Below are 19073 nucleotides of genomic sequence, written 5' to 3'. Positions count from 1 at the left end.
ATATAAAAATCGTGAAAAAGTTAGAACTTCGCGCCATTGTAAGGACATGAGCAACATTATTACAATCACTATAACAGACAAAAAACAACATTTACTTGAGTAGCAAGAAAAAAGAAAATCCTTAGCAACATTCAACGACTTAGATAAATTCAAACCATCATTTTTAAGGATTTTGATGATGGTTTAAGAATTTTGATCATCTCTAAAGAATCTGACTTTCAAATGGGATAAATACTGAAAACTTGTCTTTGATTTGTCAAACCTCGGAGAACACTGTACTTAAATATATAAATATGAATAGATTAATCCATTTGGTGTTTAATGTTTATAAACGGAAATATATATATATATACGTTTTGATGAAGGTGACATACATGGGTTTGGATTTGTATATATATTATATATATTTATGAATTTGACACGTTTTGATGAAGGTGACGTACATGGGTTTGGGTTTGGGTTTGGGTTCTGTTATGTCATGTTCATGAGAGCAAATTCAACTAGTTCTCTGCACTTGAACGACTCTGCCATGTGAAAGCTCAGCAGTTTCCATCTTTAGTGCTGATTCACCCTAAATAATAATTCATCCTTTTTGAGTTTCTCTATTGCTCTACCGACTGAAACACACTCCACCACCATTTCCACTTAAAAACCCCTCACTCTCTACCATCATTTCAATATGATAAAACATTCTAAATATTTTTTGGGATCTTTTCCCCCTTTTGCTTTGATCTTTTACTCCTAAAGATGGTGGGGTATATGGCTAAAGCATTTTCTTAGTGGTTTTTGGGTGCCTTTTTCTTTTTCTTTTTTTTTTTTTTTTGCTGGGAATTTTAATTTGAGGGTGTGGAAAGGAAGAGTGATCTAATCTAGTTATCCCCTTTAGCCGGACCCCTCTATTGAATCTGTCGTCTTGTGGTTGAAGTCGGAACCTTTTTTGCGTTTACTTTAACTAATGCACACCAACTGTTTGTGATTTGTTCTCATCCAAAATTTCTCTCTGTTTTGCTTCTTGTCATATTTATATATATGACTTTTGAGAAGATGGTTTGAAGCATAACAAAAACTTATTTCTCTTTCAAGCTCAATTTATACCCTTTTCTTAGAAGAAAAAATGGTCAGATGTCCTGAGCTTCTTGACTTGATCTCCAGGGACAGGGAATGGGACTTGACTAGAAACGGTGTTGGAAGTTCTGTTAGTGAGAACAATAAACTTGAACTGAGACTTGGATTGCCAGGAGAAGTGGGGCTTGCAGAGGGAAGTAGCTGCTTGAATAGTAACCATGAAAATGGTGAATTCCCTCTCTCTTCGGCTAAACCATTTCCTTCTTGTTTGAACATTAGAAGCAACAAAAGGGCCCTTTATGAGAAAGCTGAAGGAATAACCGGAGATGGAAATTGGTTGGATAGAAATGATGAATTCCAACCCCACAAGCTGATTTTCTATGAGAAAACAGCTGAGAAGGTGTCTCCTCCCACTCCCTGTCTTAGTGCTTCCTTACCATCTTCAGCTTTTCAGAGGGAAGCTCAGAAGTTATCTCAACCAGCACAATCTTCATATTTGAAACAGTTTTTTATGCCTCAGAAATTGGACTTGGTGTCAGAGGAGCCATTAAAGCCATGCAGTTTGAAAACAGCTGAGTTGAAATCATGTCTCAACAGTGGTTCAGTTCCTGCAGAATCATCTGAACCTAAACACCATGACAAAAGGTTAGTCAGCTTATCTTCTTTCATATCCTATTTATAATCATTCATACAAACTCCACCTTTTAAGTGATGGATATCTCATGTCAATTATACTTTGTATCTCCAGACTATTATTACTTGTTTCATCAGCCCAAATAATCCACCAACTTTCTCAAATTGCTTTTTGTTAAGTTGAAATGAAGCCTAAACTCTTTTTAGTTCTTTTTCCTGTTTAAACTGTTTCTTGAAATCTTGGAAGTTTGAAGTCACTTGCAGCTGAAATAAGTTTTTTATGGATTATATTACAAGGGAACAAAATGTTCTGATATCCAAGCCGCTACCCCTAACTGACATAAGATCACTTCAAATACACAAGTTTGACCTGCAGTGCAACTGATTGTTTTCATGTCGCTCTGGTACTTGTTGCAGAAGATTCTAAAAGTGGCCGAGTTGATAACCAATTAATTATTTGCTATTATTTGCTTTTGGTGATAATTAGGCCTTTTCTTATTTCATAACCAGTTTTAACTTCAAAATGTATATGACTTACAAGTTTTTCAAGGAAACAAGTAATGGTAAGTTGCTAATTGCAAGAAATTCAACATCTTGTCGATAGGGCTTCAGTTGCAGCAGCCGTTGGTTGGCCCCCCATCCGTTCTTTCAGGAAGAACTTTGCTGCTCCCCGCTCTTCAAAGCCTAACTCTCTGGAGTTGTCAAAAGAAACTGTGCAGGATGAGAATGGCTCAAAATTATCTGACTGTTCCAAGGGACAAATGTTTGTGAAAGTTTGTATGGATGGGGTTCCCATTGGAAGAAAACTGAATCTCCAAGCCTATAATAGTTATGATCAACTGTCTGCTGGCATAGACGAACTCTTCCACTGTCTTCTTGCAGGTAATCCTTCAATGCCCTGCATTTTGACGATATTTTGTCCAACACTACATATTCTTTTGTATTTGATAATTACTAAGGCCTGTTTGATAATTTTTTTTCTTTTTTCAAAATTTATGTTTGTTCTTTCTTATTTCTTTACTGCAGTTTTCTCCTTTATTCAGGAAACATTTAAATTCTTAGTTAAATTCTAAATACAAAAACTACTTTTGTCTAGTTTTCAAAACTTGACTTGGTTTTTGAAAACATGGGTAGAACGTGGATAACAAAATAACAAAATAAATAAACTTATAGGTGAAAGTAGCGTTTATAAGTCTAATTTTCAAAAACTAAAACCATGAAACCAAATAGTAATTAAATGCACGTAAGTTATAAATTAAAGTGATATGCTGAAATTACTACCTCCTTGTTCTTATATCCTTCTTCCTAATTAACTACAGCACAGAGAAACTACCTAGCAACTGAAGATGGGAGAAAGATGGAGGAAACAACTTCAGTATCTGATTCCAAACACAAAAATGGGCTGTACACTCTAGTTTACTATGATAATGAAGGGGACAGGATGCTTGTTGGTGATGTCCCATGGAAGTAAGCATTTCCCACTACTGTCTTGTAACCTATGTCATCATCTAGCATTGCCTGACCAAATCTAATACAATCTTAGGAAAAGGGTCTTTTTTAGCCTTACTTTGCATCAATCTAAACAGTTTGTTAAAACGCATCCTTGCTTGTTGTTCAGTATATGAAATAAGAACTCTTTTTCAGTCATTACTTGAGCTTTCTTTGTATAGTGGACTTATTTGCCTTCATTTTCATGCAGCATGTTTGTTTCCACTGTGAAGAGGCTACGTGTATTGAAGAGCTCTGTTGTTGCCACTGAAATGAAGTGAAGCTCCTTTCAAAATTCAATCACAAACATCTGAAAGGTACAGGAAACGTTCTTGTCAAAGTCTTTCAAGTCTTGGCTGAGAATAACAGCAATTTTGAGTAGCAACGGCAACAGTTAGGATTTTCACATGTAGATTTTTCATTTTCCTACACTTTTAGAGATGTTGGCAGTGTTATGAAGCTGCAAGTTGTAAGCGCAGCCTTGGGTTTCAAGGTTGAGGCTACTGCTGTTGTGTGTATATAATTGTATTCTGTTTCTTCAGAAATATATGAGTTTTGATTTTGAATTCTTGGGAATTTACTGCATCCTATAAGTTTTGATTATAAACTTATGTTTCAGACAACTTGGGGTCACAGAAATTAATGTTGACCGATGTACGAAATGTTTCAAATTCGAGTCTAATAGTTTTAAGGATCTATAGATTTAAATCTACAGTCAATCTTTACGAAAGACAGTTGCGTTATAGCAATCTCATCCAATTACTTTTTCAAATAGAATTTATCAGCTGAAGTATCAATACTTCCTTTTGAAGTTGAAGGTTTGAACTCCATCCCATATTTATTCTTTAATGTTGACCGATATATTTCAAAAAATATTTCAAATCGTGTCTAATAGTTACTAAGGTTATATTGATATTTGAATCTTCATTCAATCGTTACAAAAGATAGTTGCATTATAACAACTTTGAAGTATCGAAACTTTCTTTTAATTGAATCTTCATCACAGTTAACGTCAAAAGAGCACAAACAGAAAACAAGGGTAATAGTGTCAATTTACCAGCATTAGAGACAAAACTTCAAAAAGTGGCCTTGTGGGGGGTTATTTACATGGAATAGATAAAATAGGGCTAGACATCAAAAACAAGGCTAAACATCAAAAAGAAGAAAAAGGAATTAACCTCCCTGTCTTCAAGTTTCTCAGGCTTGGGCGCAATCAAATCCTTCCAACCATCCTCACAAACAAAGCAAGCAATAGAAGAAGCCGGCTCAACAGTTCCACTCTGTATCTTCAATTCTTCATGCTTCTCCGAGCGTCCTCTCTTCTTCGCGCTTCCCACTTTCCATTCTCCTCTGGGATTCACATGGCGCTAGCTGCTCATCTCCCTTTATATCCCAACTGTAAAACTTCCACTTCTTGGCGATCTTCTTCCCATTTGGTTTCTGTTGGTCAAGCGAATGGTTATGACCGCATTTCGGCTAAAATAACTTTTTCACAATTTGTTCGGAGTTTCTACGTTTTATCGGGAACTTACAATAAGGTACAGAGGCCTTGTGGAAGGATTTTTTGTGGGCAAAGAGAGTATCGAAAGCTGAGGAGACAAGTCCCGAAGAGTAAGATTAAGGAATTAGAGCTCAACGTCAGTATATGTATTGAAGAAGAGTTGCCGGACGACCCAGAAATTTTGGTATCCCTTTTTTCACCTACATTTTACACATTTGTCCATTTGTTCATTTTTTCAGTTTTTTTTTTCTTTTTTTTTTTTTGGTTGATGTAGTATATGTGCATAAAGAATTTCTTTCATGACGACAATGGGAGGGATCAAGAATGGTGTTTTGGGCAGTCCTGTTGCATTCTTTGTTGTAATTGTGAATGCTATCTTAGTGCATAACTCAACTATAATTGACCTATACTATTTTCTTGGAGGTTAGAGGTTTAAATCGTCATATCTCACTAGTTGTACTCACAAACAAATAATCATCTCCTTATTCATTGATAAAAAAAAAAAAAATAAATAAATAAAAATAAAAATTCTGTATGCTATTCTAATATTTAGGAATCTACAGGTGGAATTAATTTCCGATAACATTATTTTCATATAATATGTGAATGTGGATATTGTCTTTAAGCGAGTTACTTAACAATAGTAGCACGGGCATAAGTTAACCTGAGCATAAGAAATTGGCTAAGACATCAAATCCTTTCCGTAAATGTTAGAAGTTTGAATCTCCACCACCTATCATTTATTTAGACTCAAGAAGACTAGCAGAATGTTACTACTAAGAGGACTTGCTAGTCGACACATTCCTCACTCTTATACTTAATTTTGGGTATGCAATAATCTGGTAATCATCTTGGAGTTTATTGTTATTTTTCTAAATCTTGAGAAAAGCAGGTAAGCTATGAAATTTAGTTTTGTGTCATCATTTTCTCCCAAGATAAGCATCTTCAGTGGACAGAACGCTTTGAAGTAGCAAGACTTAATGCTTCCTCTTGGTGTTCATTTTCTAAATTTTTCGTGAGTTTTTTCATCCAAGATATTTATCTGAATTGGGGAGCGTTTATATTTTCTGCTTGATTTCAATTTGTATTGTTTTGTTGATGTTGTATTGCTTTCAATATTTTTACTAGTTTTTTTGGAGCATTGGCCTCTCAAAGAAAAGTTTTATTTCCTTCCAGAAAAAAAAAATCTTCTCCCAACAATTGAGGTGAACATAGCTTCTCCCAGCTGTTTAACATCTATGCACCAAATGCATCTAGGAAGACTATAATTTCATCTGTCACACATGTGGATAAAAATTTGTAGTTCTTAATCATGAGGTGCAGAGTGCTTGGACGTTAGAATCGTATTTGAGAGATTTATGCTTTAACATATCAAACTTGGATCTGGGAGAATATGTCAAGAATCAGGAGTAGAATGAACTTGCATGTTTTATCTCTTCTGCATTCTTGGAAGGTTCATTTTTGATTGATCATTTAATGCTTATGGTTTTCCTTTTCCCAATGCTTCAGAGTATTGCAGAAATGCTTCGTTTGAATGTTCCTAAGGCTCTGAAGTTAGCTCTCAACAATTTAAAGGATTCAGAATATAAAACTCGAGATAGTTCAATAAATGATGTTGGTTTATTTGATAGTGTCGAGTTGTCCGTGCTACTTTGTAACGACGAGTTTATTTGTAAACTTAACAAAGAATGGAGGGATGAGGATCATGCCACTGATGTCTTGTCCATGTCACAGCATGTCCCCGAATTGAAGCTTCCAATTGTAAGAGTTTGAGTAGAAATGAGAATGGAAAATTGTCTTTGAGAATGATAAATAACTGACTGATTTTTGTATCTTCAGCTTATGTTAGGTGATATTGTCATTTCTGTTGAGACTGCTGCGAGGCAGGCGGAGGAAAGGGGGCACACACTCCTTGATGAAATTCGGATACTCCTGGTTTGTTACTTGATTGCCTTTCTTGTTTAAAGAAAAAACCTAAGAATTTTTCCCCTACATCCTTTTGTTTGAGAATTAGTAGCGTTGCTATTATTCATATAGCATACCTGCCTTTAGGGAAGTGTATAAGACTATGAGGGCATTTAGTATCCAGGCATGAGTCATGACGGTTCCATGGGATTTGGTGTCACTAATAAAAATTTCTTGCACAACCTATACACAAACATTTCATTCTCAAGCTTCACATTCCAATGCAACGTATACCAATATTTCCAATATCACAATTATTATCACATTTTTAACACCACATCCTTCATTTTCAAGCATTTGAAACTCATTAAGTATTCAAAGTCTAGATATCTCATTCTAAGCAATACTAGGCTTTCCATTTTCAAGTACTGTTTTTCAAAGGCAATGGGAATTAAAATGTTGAAGGATCTATTTCCTAGAAATAGAAACTTCAATAATTTACTTATTTATTTTTGTTTGATTTAGGAATATCAAAATTATGTGAAAGAAAAGAAAACCAGTTGATACAAAATTATGTCTATAACCAAGTTGAAAGAAAAGCACTATAGACTAAGTGATAGGCAACCAAACTGAAGCAACTATCTATTTTCTTCTTTAGCCTCCTGAGAAATTTTTACTATAAAAACATCAACTAAGAAAAGGAAATTCATCATTGCATGGGGGTTTGTACAGGTGCATGGATTGTTGCATCTTGTGGGATTTGATCATGAGATTAGTGAAGAGGCTGAAGTAGAAATGGAAAAGGAGGAGGAACTACTTTTGAAGAATTTAGAATGGAAAGGGAAAGGGCTAATTCAGAGTGCAATTGATGCTGAAACCAATTCAAACTCAGCTGCAGTTGTCTCAGATGGTAAGTAATGTAGTAGTCATTATTGTTCTACTAATGACTGTTGAGCTACAGAGAAGACTCCAATCAAAAAGAACAAGACTAATATCAAAATTCCTTTATTTTTAATAAGGCTGTATTATGTTCAGTACATTTGTTACTGTTCTATACTGTAATACCATGTTCGCTTTCTGTATATTCTTACTATTGACATGTTAAAGACAGGAAAAAAGAAGGTAGTCTTCGATTTTACCGCCCAAGGTTCAGCTACATTTTTTGTGATATGGATGGTAAGAGCCCTTTTGAGGTGTATCTAAATTATTCCATGACTTGTGCTTACGACTTTTATTAAGTTTATTAATAATGTAGGTACATTGCTCAACAGTAAAAGTCAAATCACTCCAACAACTGCCAAGGCTCTGAAGGCTGTCTTGTCAAGGGGTGTTAAAGTTGTAATAGCCACTGGAAAGGTAGGGCGTTCTGCTTCATTGTCAGGATATTGACCTTTAGCTTGTTTTCCAACTGTTTTTCCCAGGAGCTGCTCTATTACTCTTCACTGAATGTTTGGGTGTTTCTGTATTTATATTCTTTTGTAGCTTTTGTTGCTATTGCTTTATTTTCACAAAGATTTTAAGGAATAATGGTTAGATTTAATACATGGAGTAGGCCCGCCCAGCAGTAATTAGCATTTTGGAGAAGGCAGGTTTAGCTGGAAAAGATGGTGCCGTGTCTGAATTTTCTCCTGGAGTTTTCTTACAGGTTTCAATCTTCCCCCTTTCCTTTTCATCTTTCTTCACATAACTTTTAACGTTGAGGATACATAGCTACTTCTAATTATATGTTTGGAATAACCAGTTACCTGAGGTGCTTTTACATCTTGTAATTGGCGATGTATGTGTCATTGAGCTATGGAGGATCTGGATTATATGTTGGGAGAGCAGTTTGTTGTCCCCATCTGGGAGTGTTTCTGGGCATCAGGATTAGTTGGGATTGTAACAAAGGTGGTGGTTCTCTGATAGAGGAGATTCTCTTGGTTCCTCCCTTTAGGGATGAAGGAAGAGTTCCGTATGATTGTATTTTTGTTGTGCATTGGGTTTTATGGCTTGAGAGGAATATTCGGGTCTTTAGGAGTGTGAAAAGATCCACGGTTGAGGTGTGACCTGGGGAATATTGCTAGATCTAATGCTATGTTGTGGGCTTCCCATTCTCCACTTTTCAATGGAGGTGTTTTTTTTATGCCCTTGTATATTCTTGGCTTAGTTTTTCAACCAAATAATATATAATAATAAGTGAGGATTGAAAGTACAAGAAGAGTGGAGATGAATCCCAATTCAGGGGAGCTTGCTAACTTCTTATTGATATATGTTATGCAAACTTCAATTTTATATCCCTGATAAAATATACAAATATACATTCACACACTCCTGATAATAAGCCACGGTTTCCTTGATTTTATACCTTTAGCAAAATAGAAGTTCAGACTTATTTCACTTATATCCTTACCTTTCAATTTATTTTTATGTACTGTTCCACATTATTTTATTCATTATATATTCTCTTTCCTTCCTTGGTTCTAGGGATTACTCGTTTATGGTAGACAAGGCAAAGAAATTTATAGGAGGAACTTAGACCAAGATGTCTGCAGAGAGGTATGTCTCTTGCTGTTTGCTATATGTACTAGTCTGCAGTTTGAATGATGATTAAGTAAAATTTTTTTAAGGATAAGTCTTGGGGATTAAAGCCATGCGAGCACAAAACATTCTAGAATAGATGTATTCATGTAACGATGCTTGCCAAAGAATATGACTCAGCTATCAAACCTCTTTTCTGAGTATGGTTTGAAATTAAAAACTGTAAGAATCACAGAAATAATGATAATTTTATGAACAATTTTCTGACAAACCTAATAAAGTAAAGGCTTTTTAACACAAGATGCTTGTTACGGATATCTAAATTTTTGTTCTATGAGGTGCAGGCATGCCTTTATTCTTTAGAGGAGAAAGTTCCTCTGATTGCATTTGGTGAAGGTCGTTGCTTAACTCTATTTGATCATCCACTTACTGATGCATTGCACACTATATACCATGAGCCCAAGGTACTTGAACTTATTTTTGTCGTGGTTCTGGGTCTTTTATGTAGTAAATGTAATATTTGTGCTTGTGAAGGTGAGTTTACATAGCTAACTATTGTGAACTGAATTGTTTAGCCATCTGGTTGTCAACGTTGAAAAGCTAGACTTTACAGTTATGAGCATAATTAGTGATGAACTAGACCGTGTTAAACCAGCTTTAATAGGTCATCAACTGTTAAGGCTGTCAATGTAATAACTGCCTTGACTGATTTGTTTTTACAAAGGGGGGCAATGATTGACCACTCCCTTAATTGAAAGCTCGTTTTAAATAGCATCATAATATTTCCCTTGCAATTGTCCTGTTCATGAATGTAACTTCATTGATTATGTATTACAGGCAGAGGTCATGTCTTCGGTTGAGAATCTTTTGGCTGCAGCTGAAATACAGGTGAGCTCTCGACTGAGAATGCCTTCCTCTTATTTGTGTATTAGTAAAGAAAGAATTGAGGAATTGTTCAGCATCAAATAATGCTTTCTATCAAAATATGTGAATAAGCCTATTGGCCGAGTATTATATAACTAGGGAGGATTTGGTTCCCTTAGCAATCACATAGGATAGGGAGCTTTTGTATGATTTATTTTAACATCTGTTATTCATACAGAAACTTCTTTTCTTGGACACCGCCGAGGGAGTTTCACGTGTCCTACGACCATACTGGTCAGAAGCATCAGGGGAACATGCCTCGGTTGTTCAAGCTGTACCAGATATGCTTGAGATTGTCCCCCGTGGAACCTCAAAAGGTAGTGGAGTAAAAATGCTGCTCGATCATTTGGGAGTCTCTGCTGAGGAGGTAGGCTAAAGTTGTCCCAAGGCTTGGGATTAGCCAATTATTTGCTATGCTATACTAAAACTAAAAGTTTGCTCATCATGTTCTTTACATAAACACACATTGTATACACTCCAAAGGTTCTAAAATACGTGAACATTTATAAATCACATAAACATGAATTAAACTCCAAATGAGTGTTTTGCATATTTAAGCGTCCCAACCCTAGTCTACACAAATTCAATTTTCACAGACTTATGAACAGATGCACCCTAAGAGTCTCGAGGTTCAGCCACGCGTATATTATAGGTTTAGGTGATAGGTCTCTGAGTCTCTGATATGACCATTGGTATACTACAAGAGCAGTGTGTTTATGATAGATAATCAGGGAAAGGAAGTGCAAGTCTTAGACTATTGGATACTTTTGAATCTCTCTTTTAACAAATTAGTTACTTCATGCCTACTAACTCCCTACTTACATCATTTATTATATACTTCAGCCAAATAGCCACTGCTCCTTCAGCAAATTGGAGGACCATTTGTAGTTTGCCCCTTTTTTGTGGGTTTTCTTTGTGTATGCCCTTCTATTTTTTCATTTCTTCTCCATAAAAGTTTGATTATTCATTGAAAATAATAAAAATGAAAAAGTGGCATGGTCCATCTGTATGAAATATGTTCTTCTGTGCTGGATAGTAACTTGTGATTCTAAATCGTTCAGATACATGTTTCTATGCTTAAAATGGGTTATTATGATGAATGTTTTACAATGATCCAAAGTGTATTAGATCTGAACCTACTTTGATTATGTAGGTAATGGCAATTGGAGATGGGGAAAATGACATTGAGATGCTCGAGTTGGCATCTCTTGGGATTGCTTTGAGCAATGGATCAGAGAAAACAAAAGCTGTTGCTAACTTAATTGGTCCCAGCAATGATGAAGACGGTGTAGCCGATGTCATATACCGATATGCATTCTAAAGATAAATGCCACTTTGAGAAGCTTTTGATCCCATTTTACAGTCAATTATTGTGATTGAAGGATGCATATTCTGCATCGACATATTCTTATTATCACACTCTCTCGATGAAGCAAAACTGAGTGAAGATTTTTGCCATTTAGTAGGAAATATTGAAGTTATTAGCATAATTTCTTTAAGTTTTATATCTCTATACACAGAATGTCAATGTGTTGAATTACTAATAATCCCACATTTTTTTTATTAGTGAAGAGAGTTGGCTAAATATTTTATCCTCTTGTTTGCATATGGATAGACTTCTGATTCTGTGTGCTTACGTGGACTACTGACATGGAGATAATAAAATGTGGAAGTTGAATTACGGGTTTTTTTTTAAAAAAATAAATTTTTATAATTTTTTTTTAATAATGGTTAGAAACTTGAATTTAACATTTCCCACTCAGTAGGACAAAAAGGGGGAAGAGATTTGAACTTTCGACATCTACTTTCATACTAGTTGTTATTGACTATTGGACAATGCTTATTGCTTACCTTAGCTAAGATATACGAGAAAATTTCTAGTACTATGATAGTATTGAAAATTTTCTATAAGATCTCCATTCATTACTTATCACAAAAGTAGTATTTAAGAATGATGTGCGGTCTATGGAATAAATAAATATGAAATTAATAAATCATTAAATGATGTGTCAAATAATGGATGAGATAGTATGTATTATGATAGTACTAGATTTTCTTTCAAGATCTACTTAATACCACATTAAATTAGTATTAAAATCCATGCTAAAGGTAATATTCATTTATCCTTTTTGGAACATAACTAATAACTCTAAGGCATGTTAGTGAAAGTTTCAAACTAATAATTTTATCAATTTAAATTTTAGACAATTTTTTTTCCGAATGAATCGATGTAAACTTGATTTATACTTATTTTTAATGCAATTTCATTTATAATTAGCTAAAAATCACTAAAATAAAGTATTCTTCCCCTCAGGTTCCATAACAATAGCAAAACATTTACCATTCATTCTTAATAAATAATAGAGTGAAACGAAGAAAATGAAAATCTGCCCATATTTTTTTAAAAAAAAAAAAAAACCGCTATATCATAAATAACATTGCAAATTATGTGTAAAATAGATACTCATTCTTAGTGTCAAAAGCTAAATGTCACTTCCTCTACATCCCATGTATGTTATCATGTGTCTTATAAATACTCACTCTTAACATCTAAATAAACCACCTCTTATTTGCCATTTTACTTATAAATAAAGACATTTGGTGGAGCTTGAAAAACACAAATACATTGGTGAAATCTCAAAGAAAGTTGGAGAAAGTGGAATATTTTGGAGAATTTTCTAATTTCATATTTTTCTTGTATTTTATTTATTTATATATTTTAATATTATATTTTATTGGTATCTGTATTCCCATTGTGCTCTTTAAGTTCACAACACGTTATCACCATGAGCTCCTATCATTTTCTCCGCTAAAGGTAGGTCGATTTTTTTCTCTTTATTATAATTAATAAATTTAATATTATTTTGTATATTTAATATTTATTAAATTTCTAATATAAATACAATGTTTTGTGATAGTGTTGTTATGACAAACCTTATGAAATTAAAGTCATAATTAAATTGCTGAAAAATGAACAAACTTAATTAAGTCTACTTACATTAAACCACTTGTATAAAACCAGTCTTAGACAAAAGGTCCCTTATAGATATATTTGTTACATATTTAATCTTTTATTATGAATCAATTTAATCCTATTAAACCGATTTAAAAGATTAAACTTAGATTTCTAATCTAATTAGAAACATGATCTTAGGTCTATCTCAATCAAATTTTAAAATACTTTTAAAAAATGATTAAAGCCTAAGATTTGCATACAACTCTTTATTATTGATTTGAATTTGAATTTCATTTATTATAACTCTTATAAGAAATGAAATAATTAAAACCAATTAACATTACAAGCTAGACATACATAAGTTATTTATAACAATTATAAATTAACCTAAGGTAGTGTCATGCTCCATGCAATGTTCCTTTATTACTAATATATAAATTTTATATAAACAAGTAATGAACTATAGCATACACTCCATACATACATTCAACCTTATATTATAACATTTATAATATAAATGATGCATAGATATGGTATAATGCATGCATACATATATTATAATTCTTATTTTATATGATGCATGAACATGCTTTATGTAATTTAATCATGCATACTAATATATTATAACACTTATAATATAAAATGATGCATGAAATAAATGCATAACATATGGTGGGTTTTAAAACTATATGACATACATTATGGCATATATAATAAACATACATCACATGTATATTTAACTAAAGTTGATGGACCGGGATAATATATCTCAAAACCGAAAAAGATAAAGGCTAAACTATTATAGAAGTTGAGTCCTTCAGTTCGGAACAAGTGAATCGGGTTTTAAACCGCTCGCCTTGAAGCCTTGCAGCTTGATCGTGTAGCAAATCTCCTGATCGTCGACCAAGGAGTGTCGAGTGTAAGCGATCGTGTAACAACGATCACATAGCTTTGGACTATACGATGAGCATGAAAGTCCATGGGATCGTGCAACGTGCTTCGAGTAGTGCATACAATACGATCGTGTAGCTAAAGACTATGCGATGAGCATGATAGTTTACACGATCGAGTAGCATGCGTCGAGTATCGTATACTATGCGATTGTGTAGCTACTGACTATGCGATGAGCATGATAGCCTACACGATGGTTTAGCATGCAAGCCTTGCGTCGAGTATCATATACCGCGTGATCGTCTACTCCTCGAGCGCCTACGCAATCATGCACCCAACGTAACACGATCGTGTAGACAACTCTACATGATCGTATAGCATTAGTTATACGATCATTTGGCAAATGCTATACGATCATGCAAAAAACTCTACACGAACGCATAGCAAAATCTAAACGATCGTTTAGCTCTAGCTACACGATGTGACCACCGTTTCGTCTTCTCCACCGAAACGTACTGTAACCTTCACTTCTGAAGCTTCACGAACGACTTACAACTAAAACGAATACATACTCGATGGCAAGATTAATGCTAAAAAACGTAGGAGCCCTTACAAATTAACTTTTGTAACTTAAACAGAAAGCCAAAAAAAAGATTACTATCCCGAAACATCCACATACAATTCAACATTTAAACGTAATGCAGAAACTAAAACCCAACAAAAACGGTAAACAATTTCAATACAGAAAATGGAATTTGGAATCAGAACCAAAACCTGGCTCTGATACCAATTGAAGGAGCTCGTTTACAAGGAGATCCATGAGCGGAAGTGGATCATCCAAATTCCATTTTGATTGAAAACAAACATTTACAGTATACACAAACAGTTTATGCATTTGAACTAAAATTACAGTATGCTTTCAAACTAAAAAAAGAGTTCAGAAATTATACCTTTGAAGAACACTTCTTCGCGTAAATCCCTCGAACTATCACGAACTCCTCGAACAGCAACAAAACTTGAACCGAAAGGTGAAGACACTACCACTTGGTATCCTCGGTATTTTCAGGGTGAGAACCTAGGAGCGGTAGGCTCTGACTATTTTGGTTAGGAGGGAGTTTGTGAGTTTGAAGGAGGAAGACGATTAAAGAAGAACACACTATCATATAGCAAACTGCTTCAATCGTTTAAACAATGAGTCTATCGTATAGGCTCTGTGATTTCTTGTAGAGTATGTTTGTATCGTCTATGTTATGAAAAAAATAAAATCATATTTTATTTATTCCATGTTCTATAAAAACTGCATAATCTCCCACTAAGGTGGTTGGAGAGAAAAAAAGGATTATTATTCAAAATAATAAATATTATAAATAAATATAATAACCAACTTATTATATTATATTTAAACCTATAATTTTAATATTGCATCATATACAATATAAACTATAATTCTTTTTCTCTATTTTATGAAATTTAATATAAATTATATTTATATTAAATTTAATAATTATGAATCTTATTCATAGAAAATATGTTTAAATTACATTCAAATATTTATTCCTCCAATTAAATTATAATGTATCAAATACATTATGTCAATTATATAATATATAATTGAATCAATTTAATTATATCATATATAATTAAATTCTCTCTTATTAATTTGAACAATTCAAATTAACCCAAAAACTGATTCTAAACTAAATCATTTGAACTACCAAGGGGACCTACTAGATTTGTCTGTAGCTTGAAGCTCCAATAGTATGTGAATAATTAATTAAATTCTTTAATTACATTATCCACCATTCGTTAACTATTGGACACTCAACTAAAGACTGACAATTGCACTCTTCGCACAACGGATATATTTTTGTGTCTATTTGATATAACCAATCAATAATAACCCTTCATAAATTGCTCGTAAGTACAACTAGACCAAATTACCGTTTTGCCTCTATAGTTACATCTAACTCCTTTAAGTACCACTGCTCCCTCTAATGAACAATAAATCATAGTCCCACTATGACTAAATCCCTCTCTGGCCAAGAGAGGGTGTGACGCCATATTGTTCAAGACCCGAAATTAGCCCTTAAGGGAGCAATTTATCTACTTACCCTACTTTAGAGATGGAGTGAATTCTATTTTATGTAGCTGAGTTCCCAGCTCCCCAATCAGACGAATCCCCAAAATGTAGGCTTGTTGAGTCAGTGATCTGGCCACTCTCACCTATACAAATCAAAGAACCACCCTCATAGGTAGGAGTTCACAATTCACTTAGGATTAAAGTTATATTACCTATGGTCATCCTAGTAAAATGAAAGTCTCTATTATGAACGGCGTTATATAATGAGACTAAGCATTTCGTGGTTCGATCTTATACAAACTCCTTTGTATAGAATATCACCGCTCGCATGTCTAATATATGAATGATCAGGATCAAATTATTTGTAGCACTTTACAACATTTGTAATACCTACAAAGCGGGCCATACTCGTAGTTCCACCAGGATAAGGTACCCAGCCTTAACCATATACTACCAACCATTTAGGTTATCACTTAAACATGATCCACTTGTATATCTCCACAGACATGTTTAAGTTACAATGATAACCTTAGATGTTAGTTTATTGGTTTGTGGTTAATGCAACTAAAATATCACATATTTCAAAGACAAATTGAATAAAATATCAAATATTATTAATCACATATAAGTTTATTCATAAAAAGTTTACAGACTATAAGAACTTATGAGATTTAGGGATCAACCCCAACAGTTTTGAGTCTCACAACTCAATCTAAGGCTCCAAGAGGATAGTAGAGAAGATCTTATGGTGATCCACAACAAGATTTGGAGAAGATTGTAGCAGGATTTCAAGATTAAAGTATATCTTCAAAGGTTAGTAGTGAAATCTTTTTTAGTTTATAGAGCATGCTTAATTTAAAGCCAAAATTAATAAATTAGGATGCTTAATGATCCTGTTTTCTTCCGTTGCATGTTTTCTAACTCTAACAGTGTGCTCTTTATTTTTACAAATATTTTGTAAGGGTTACTCTTGATCTTGGAAAAAGAGTCGTTATAACGGTTTGGTCCTCAATCGTGGAAAGGATCGAGTTTGTTCTTGTGTCCGGAAAAAGAACGTTGGAATGGTCCGACTCTAAACCGTGGAAAGAGTAAAAGAATTCTAGTAAAGTACCTAAGAGAAGTTTAGGAAGTAGATGTAGGCCGGTTGTGCCGAACCATTATAAAATTCTCGATTTAATTTCTCTCTCTCCTACTTTAAGTTTGCAATTAATTTGTAATATATTTATTTATTCAATTAATTGCTTAATGTTTATTTAAGTTGGTTGAATTGATCTTTACATATTTCACACCAATCTTTTTATTAAAATCAAATTGGGTGCTTAAAAGTGTTAGTTTCAATTACTTGTCTATTTTAAGTTGTATTTATTTGCATGAATTTATTGTTCAAATTATTTGTTAGGGAAAAGTTTGTTAATTTATTTAATTCGGCCTAAACAAAAGTTTCATTAGTTTTAATTAATTTGTTTAAATCCTATTAACTCCTTCTAGGGTTACCATGTCGATCCTACAATTGGTATCAGAGTCGATTTGTTTGTGATAAATTTTTCTATATCATTTTAGATTGATACCTATTGTTTTGAGTTTGTCACTCCCACAGTTGGCATCAGAGCAAGATTACCCTTGTTTTTAAACAAAATTCTTATTAAGAGCTATTTCATTTGACACATATTATTGAGTTATTTACTCTAACAATTGGTATTAAAGAGGTTGCTCTTTTGATAAAATTATTTTTGAAATATTGTTTTGGTACTTGAAATATCTTATTACTTTTTTGAAAAATTATTGGAAAGCTTAATTGGAGCTATGACAAATTTAAATGGTGATTGTGTTGAGACCTCATTTCTTTGATGTCATTAGAAATTACGGTGTTTGGAGAAATAAAATGAAAACTTTTATACTTCCTTTAGATTTTAATGTTTTGTATGTTTGTGAGCATAAAATTGGAATTAAGTAATGAGTTGCTTATCTTTAATGCCAAAGTCATGAATATCATATATTGTGCATTGGATAGACAAATATGTGATGGATTCCGCTTGTGCATAATGGCCCATTCGGATAAAGATTCTGGTGATGAGAGTGATGGAAATGAGGTAATTCGTAAATTCCTTTCTTGTGATGAATTATATGATGTGTTTAAAAGCATGCAATATGATCTTGAGAAAGTTAGCTCTAAATATTTAAAATTATCAAAGAAATATAAGGTCTTGATTATTGAGAATAAAAGTTTATGGATGAAAATGCTTGCTTGAAAAATGGAGCTAATGGTATATTGTTGCGTAATAACATTGATGTTTGTTGTGTTGAGAAAAATGCATTGAATGATAGAATTGTTTTACTTGAAAAAGAGAATGATCAGCTCAAATCTTTATCATGTGATTTGAAAATTGAATTGAATGACTTGAGAGATGAAAATGAGAAAATTAGATCTTATTCTTTAGAGATAAAAGATAAAATTGCTAGTTTGAAAAACAAAATTTTTTAGTGGAAAAGTAGCAATACTTCTTTAAAAAAAAAAAGTTTTGCTTATGAATAAAATTAAATTTCTTGAGCATGATATCTTTGATAGAAATGAACTTGTCAGAGCTTTAAGAGAAAAAGAATCAAATCTTATGAATGAATTTAAATGTGCTAAAAAAAGTAATAAAAATTGAATATAGGTGCTCAAAAATTAGATGAAGATAAAACTTGTAATAACAAAAAAAGATTAAGCTATGTGGATGAAAATTCATCATTTAGTTCTAAGACTACTTTTGTTAAAGCTACTCCATATATGTCTCAAGATGCTTTCCCCAATGTGATTAATTTTGTTGAATCTAAATATGTGCCAAATTATGAAAACACAAATTTTGAGCCTAATAAATTTCATGCTAGATCAAGATGTGCTCATAAAATGAGTTTTGTGAATGAGCATGAAAAGGCTAGAAATGTTTTTGAAAAATCAAGTTTATGCCTAAACATTCCATGCCAAAACTAATTGCATGAATAATGCTAAATTTGGGCCTAATCATAGAAATATTAGAGATATGCATATGAAATCAAAGTTTGTACCTACATGTCATTTTTGTGGAGTTAAAGGTCATATTAGACCAAATTGTTTGAAAAATGCTCTAAGG

General features: G+C 33.2%; 2 protein-coding genes across 2 annotated transcripts; both read left to right on the top strand.

The window, feature by feature from the left end:
- Positions 1–502: 502 nt before the first annotated feature.
- LOC120085113 (auxin-responsive protein IAA6-like) lies at positions 503–3752 on the top strand. Its single transcript, XM_039040972.2, has 4 exons — positions 503–1710; positions 2303–2580; positions 3018–3165; positions 3398–3752. Exons 1-4 carry the CDS (start codon positions 1115–1117, stop codon positions 3465–3467), a joined length of 1092 nt encoding a protein of 363 aa, XP_038896900.1. The 5' UTR covers positions 503–1114; the 3' UTR covers positions 3468–3752.
- Positions 3753–4354: 602 nt separating this feature from the next.
- LOC120087072 (haloacid dehalogenase-like hydrolase family protein) lies at positions 4355–11628 on the top strand. The gene is made up of 12 exons (XM_039043921.2): positions 4355–4871; positions 6197–6448; positions 6527–6622; positions 7325–7502; positions 7700–7768; positions 7848–7948; positions 8145–8237; positions 9056–9127; positions 9454–9573; positions 9947–9997; positions 10212–10400; positions 11187–11628. The coding sequence occupies exons 1-12, from the start codon at positions 4485–4487 to the stop codon at positions 11352–11354; spliced, it is 1776 nt and encodes a 591-aa protein (XP_038899849.1). The 5' UTR covers positions 4355–4484; the 3' UTR covers positions 11355–11628.
- The last annotated feature ends 7445 nt before the right edge of the window (positions 11629–19073 follow it).

The sequence above is a fragment of the Benincasa hispida genome, chromosome 9 (genome assembly GCF_027475165.1).
Source record: "Benincasa hispida cultivar pf3 chromosome 9, pf3_genome.v1.1, whole genome shotgun sequence".
NCBI lineage: Eukaryota > Viridiplantae > Streptophyta > Magnoliopsida > Cucurbitales > Cucurbitaceae > Benincasa > Benincasa hispida.
This window is presented reverse-complemented; position numbering and strand designations above follow the sequence as displayed.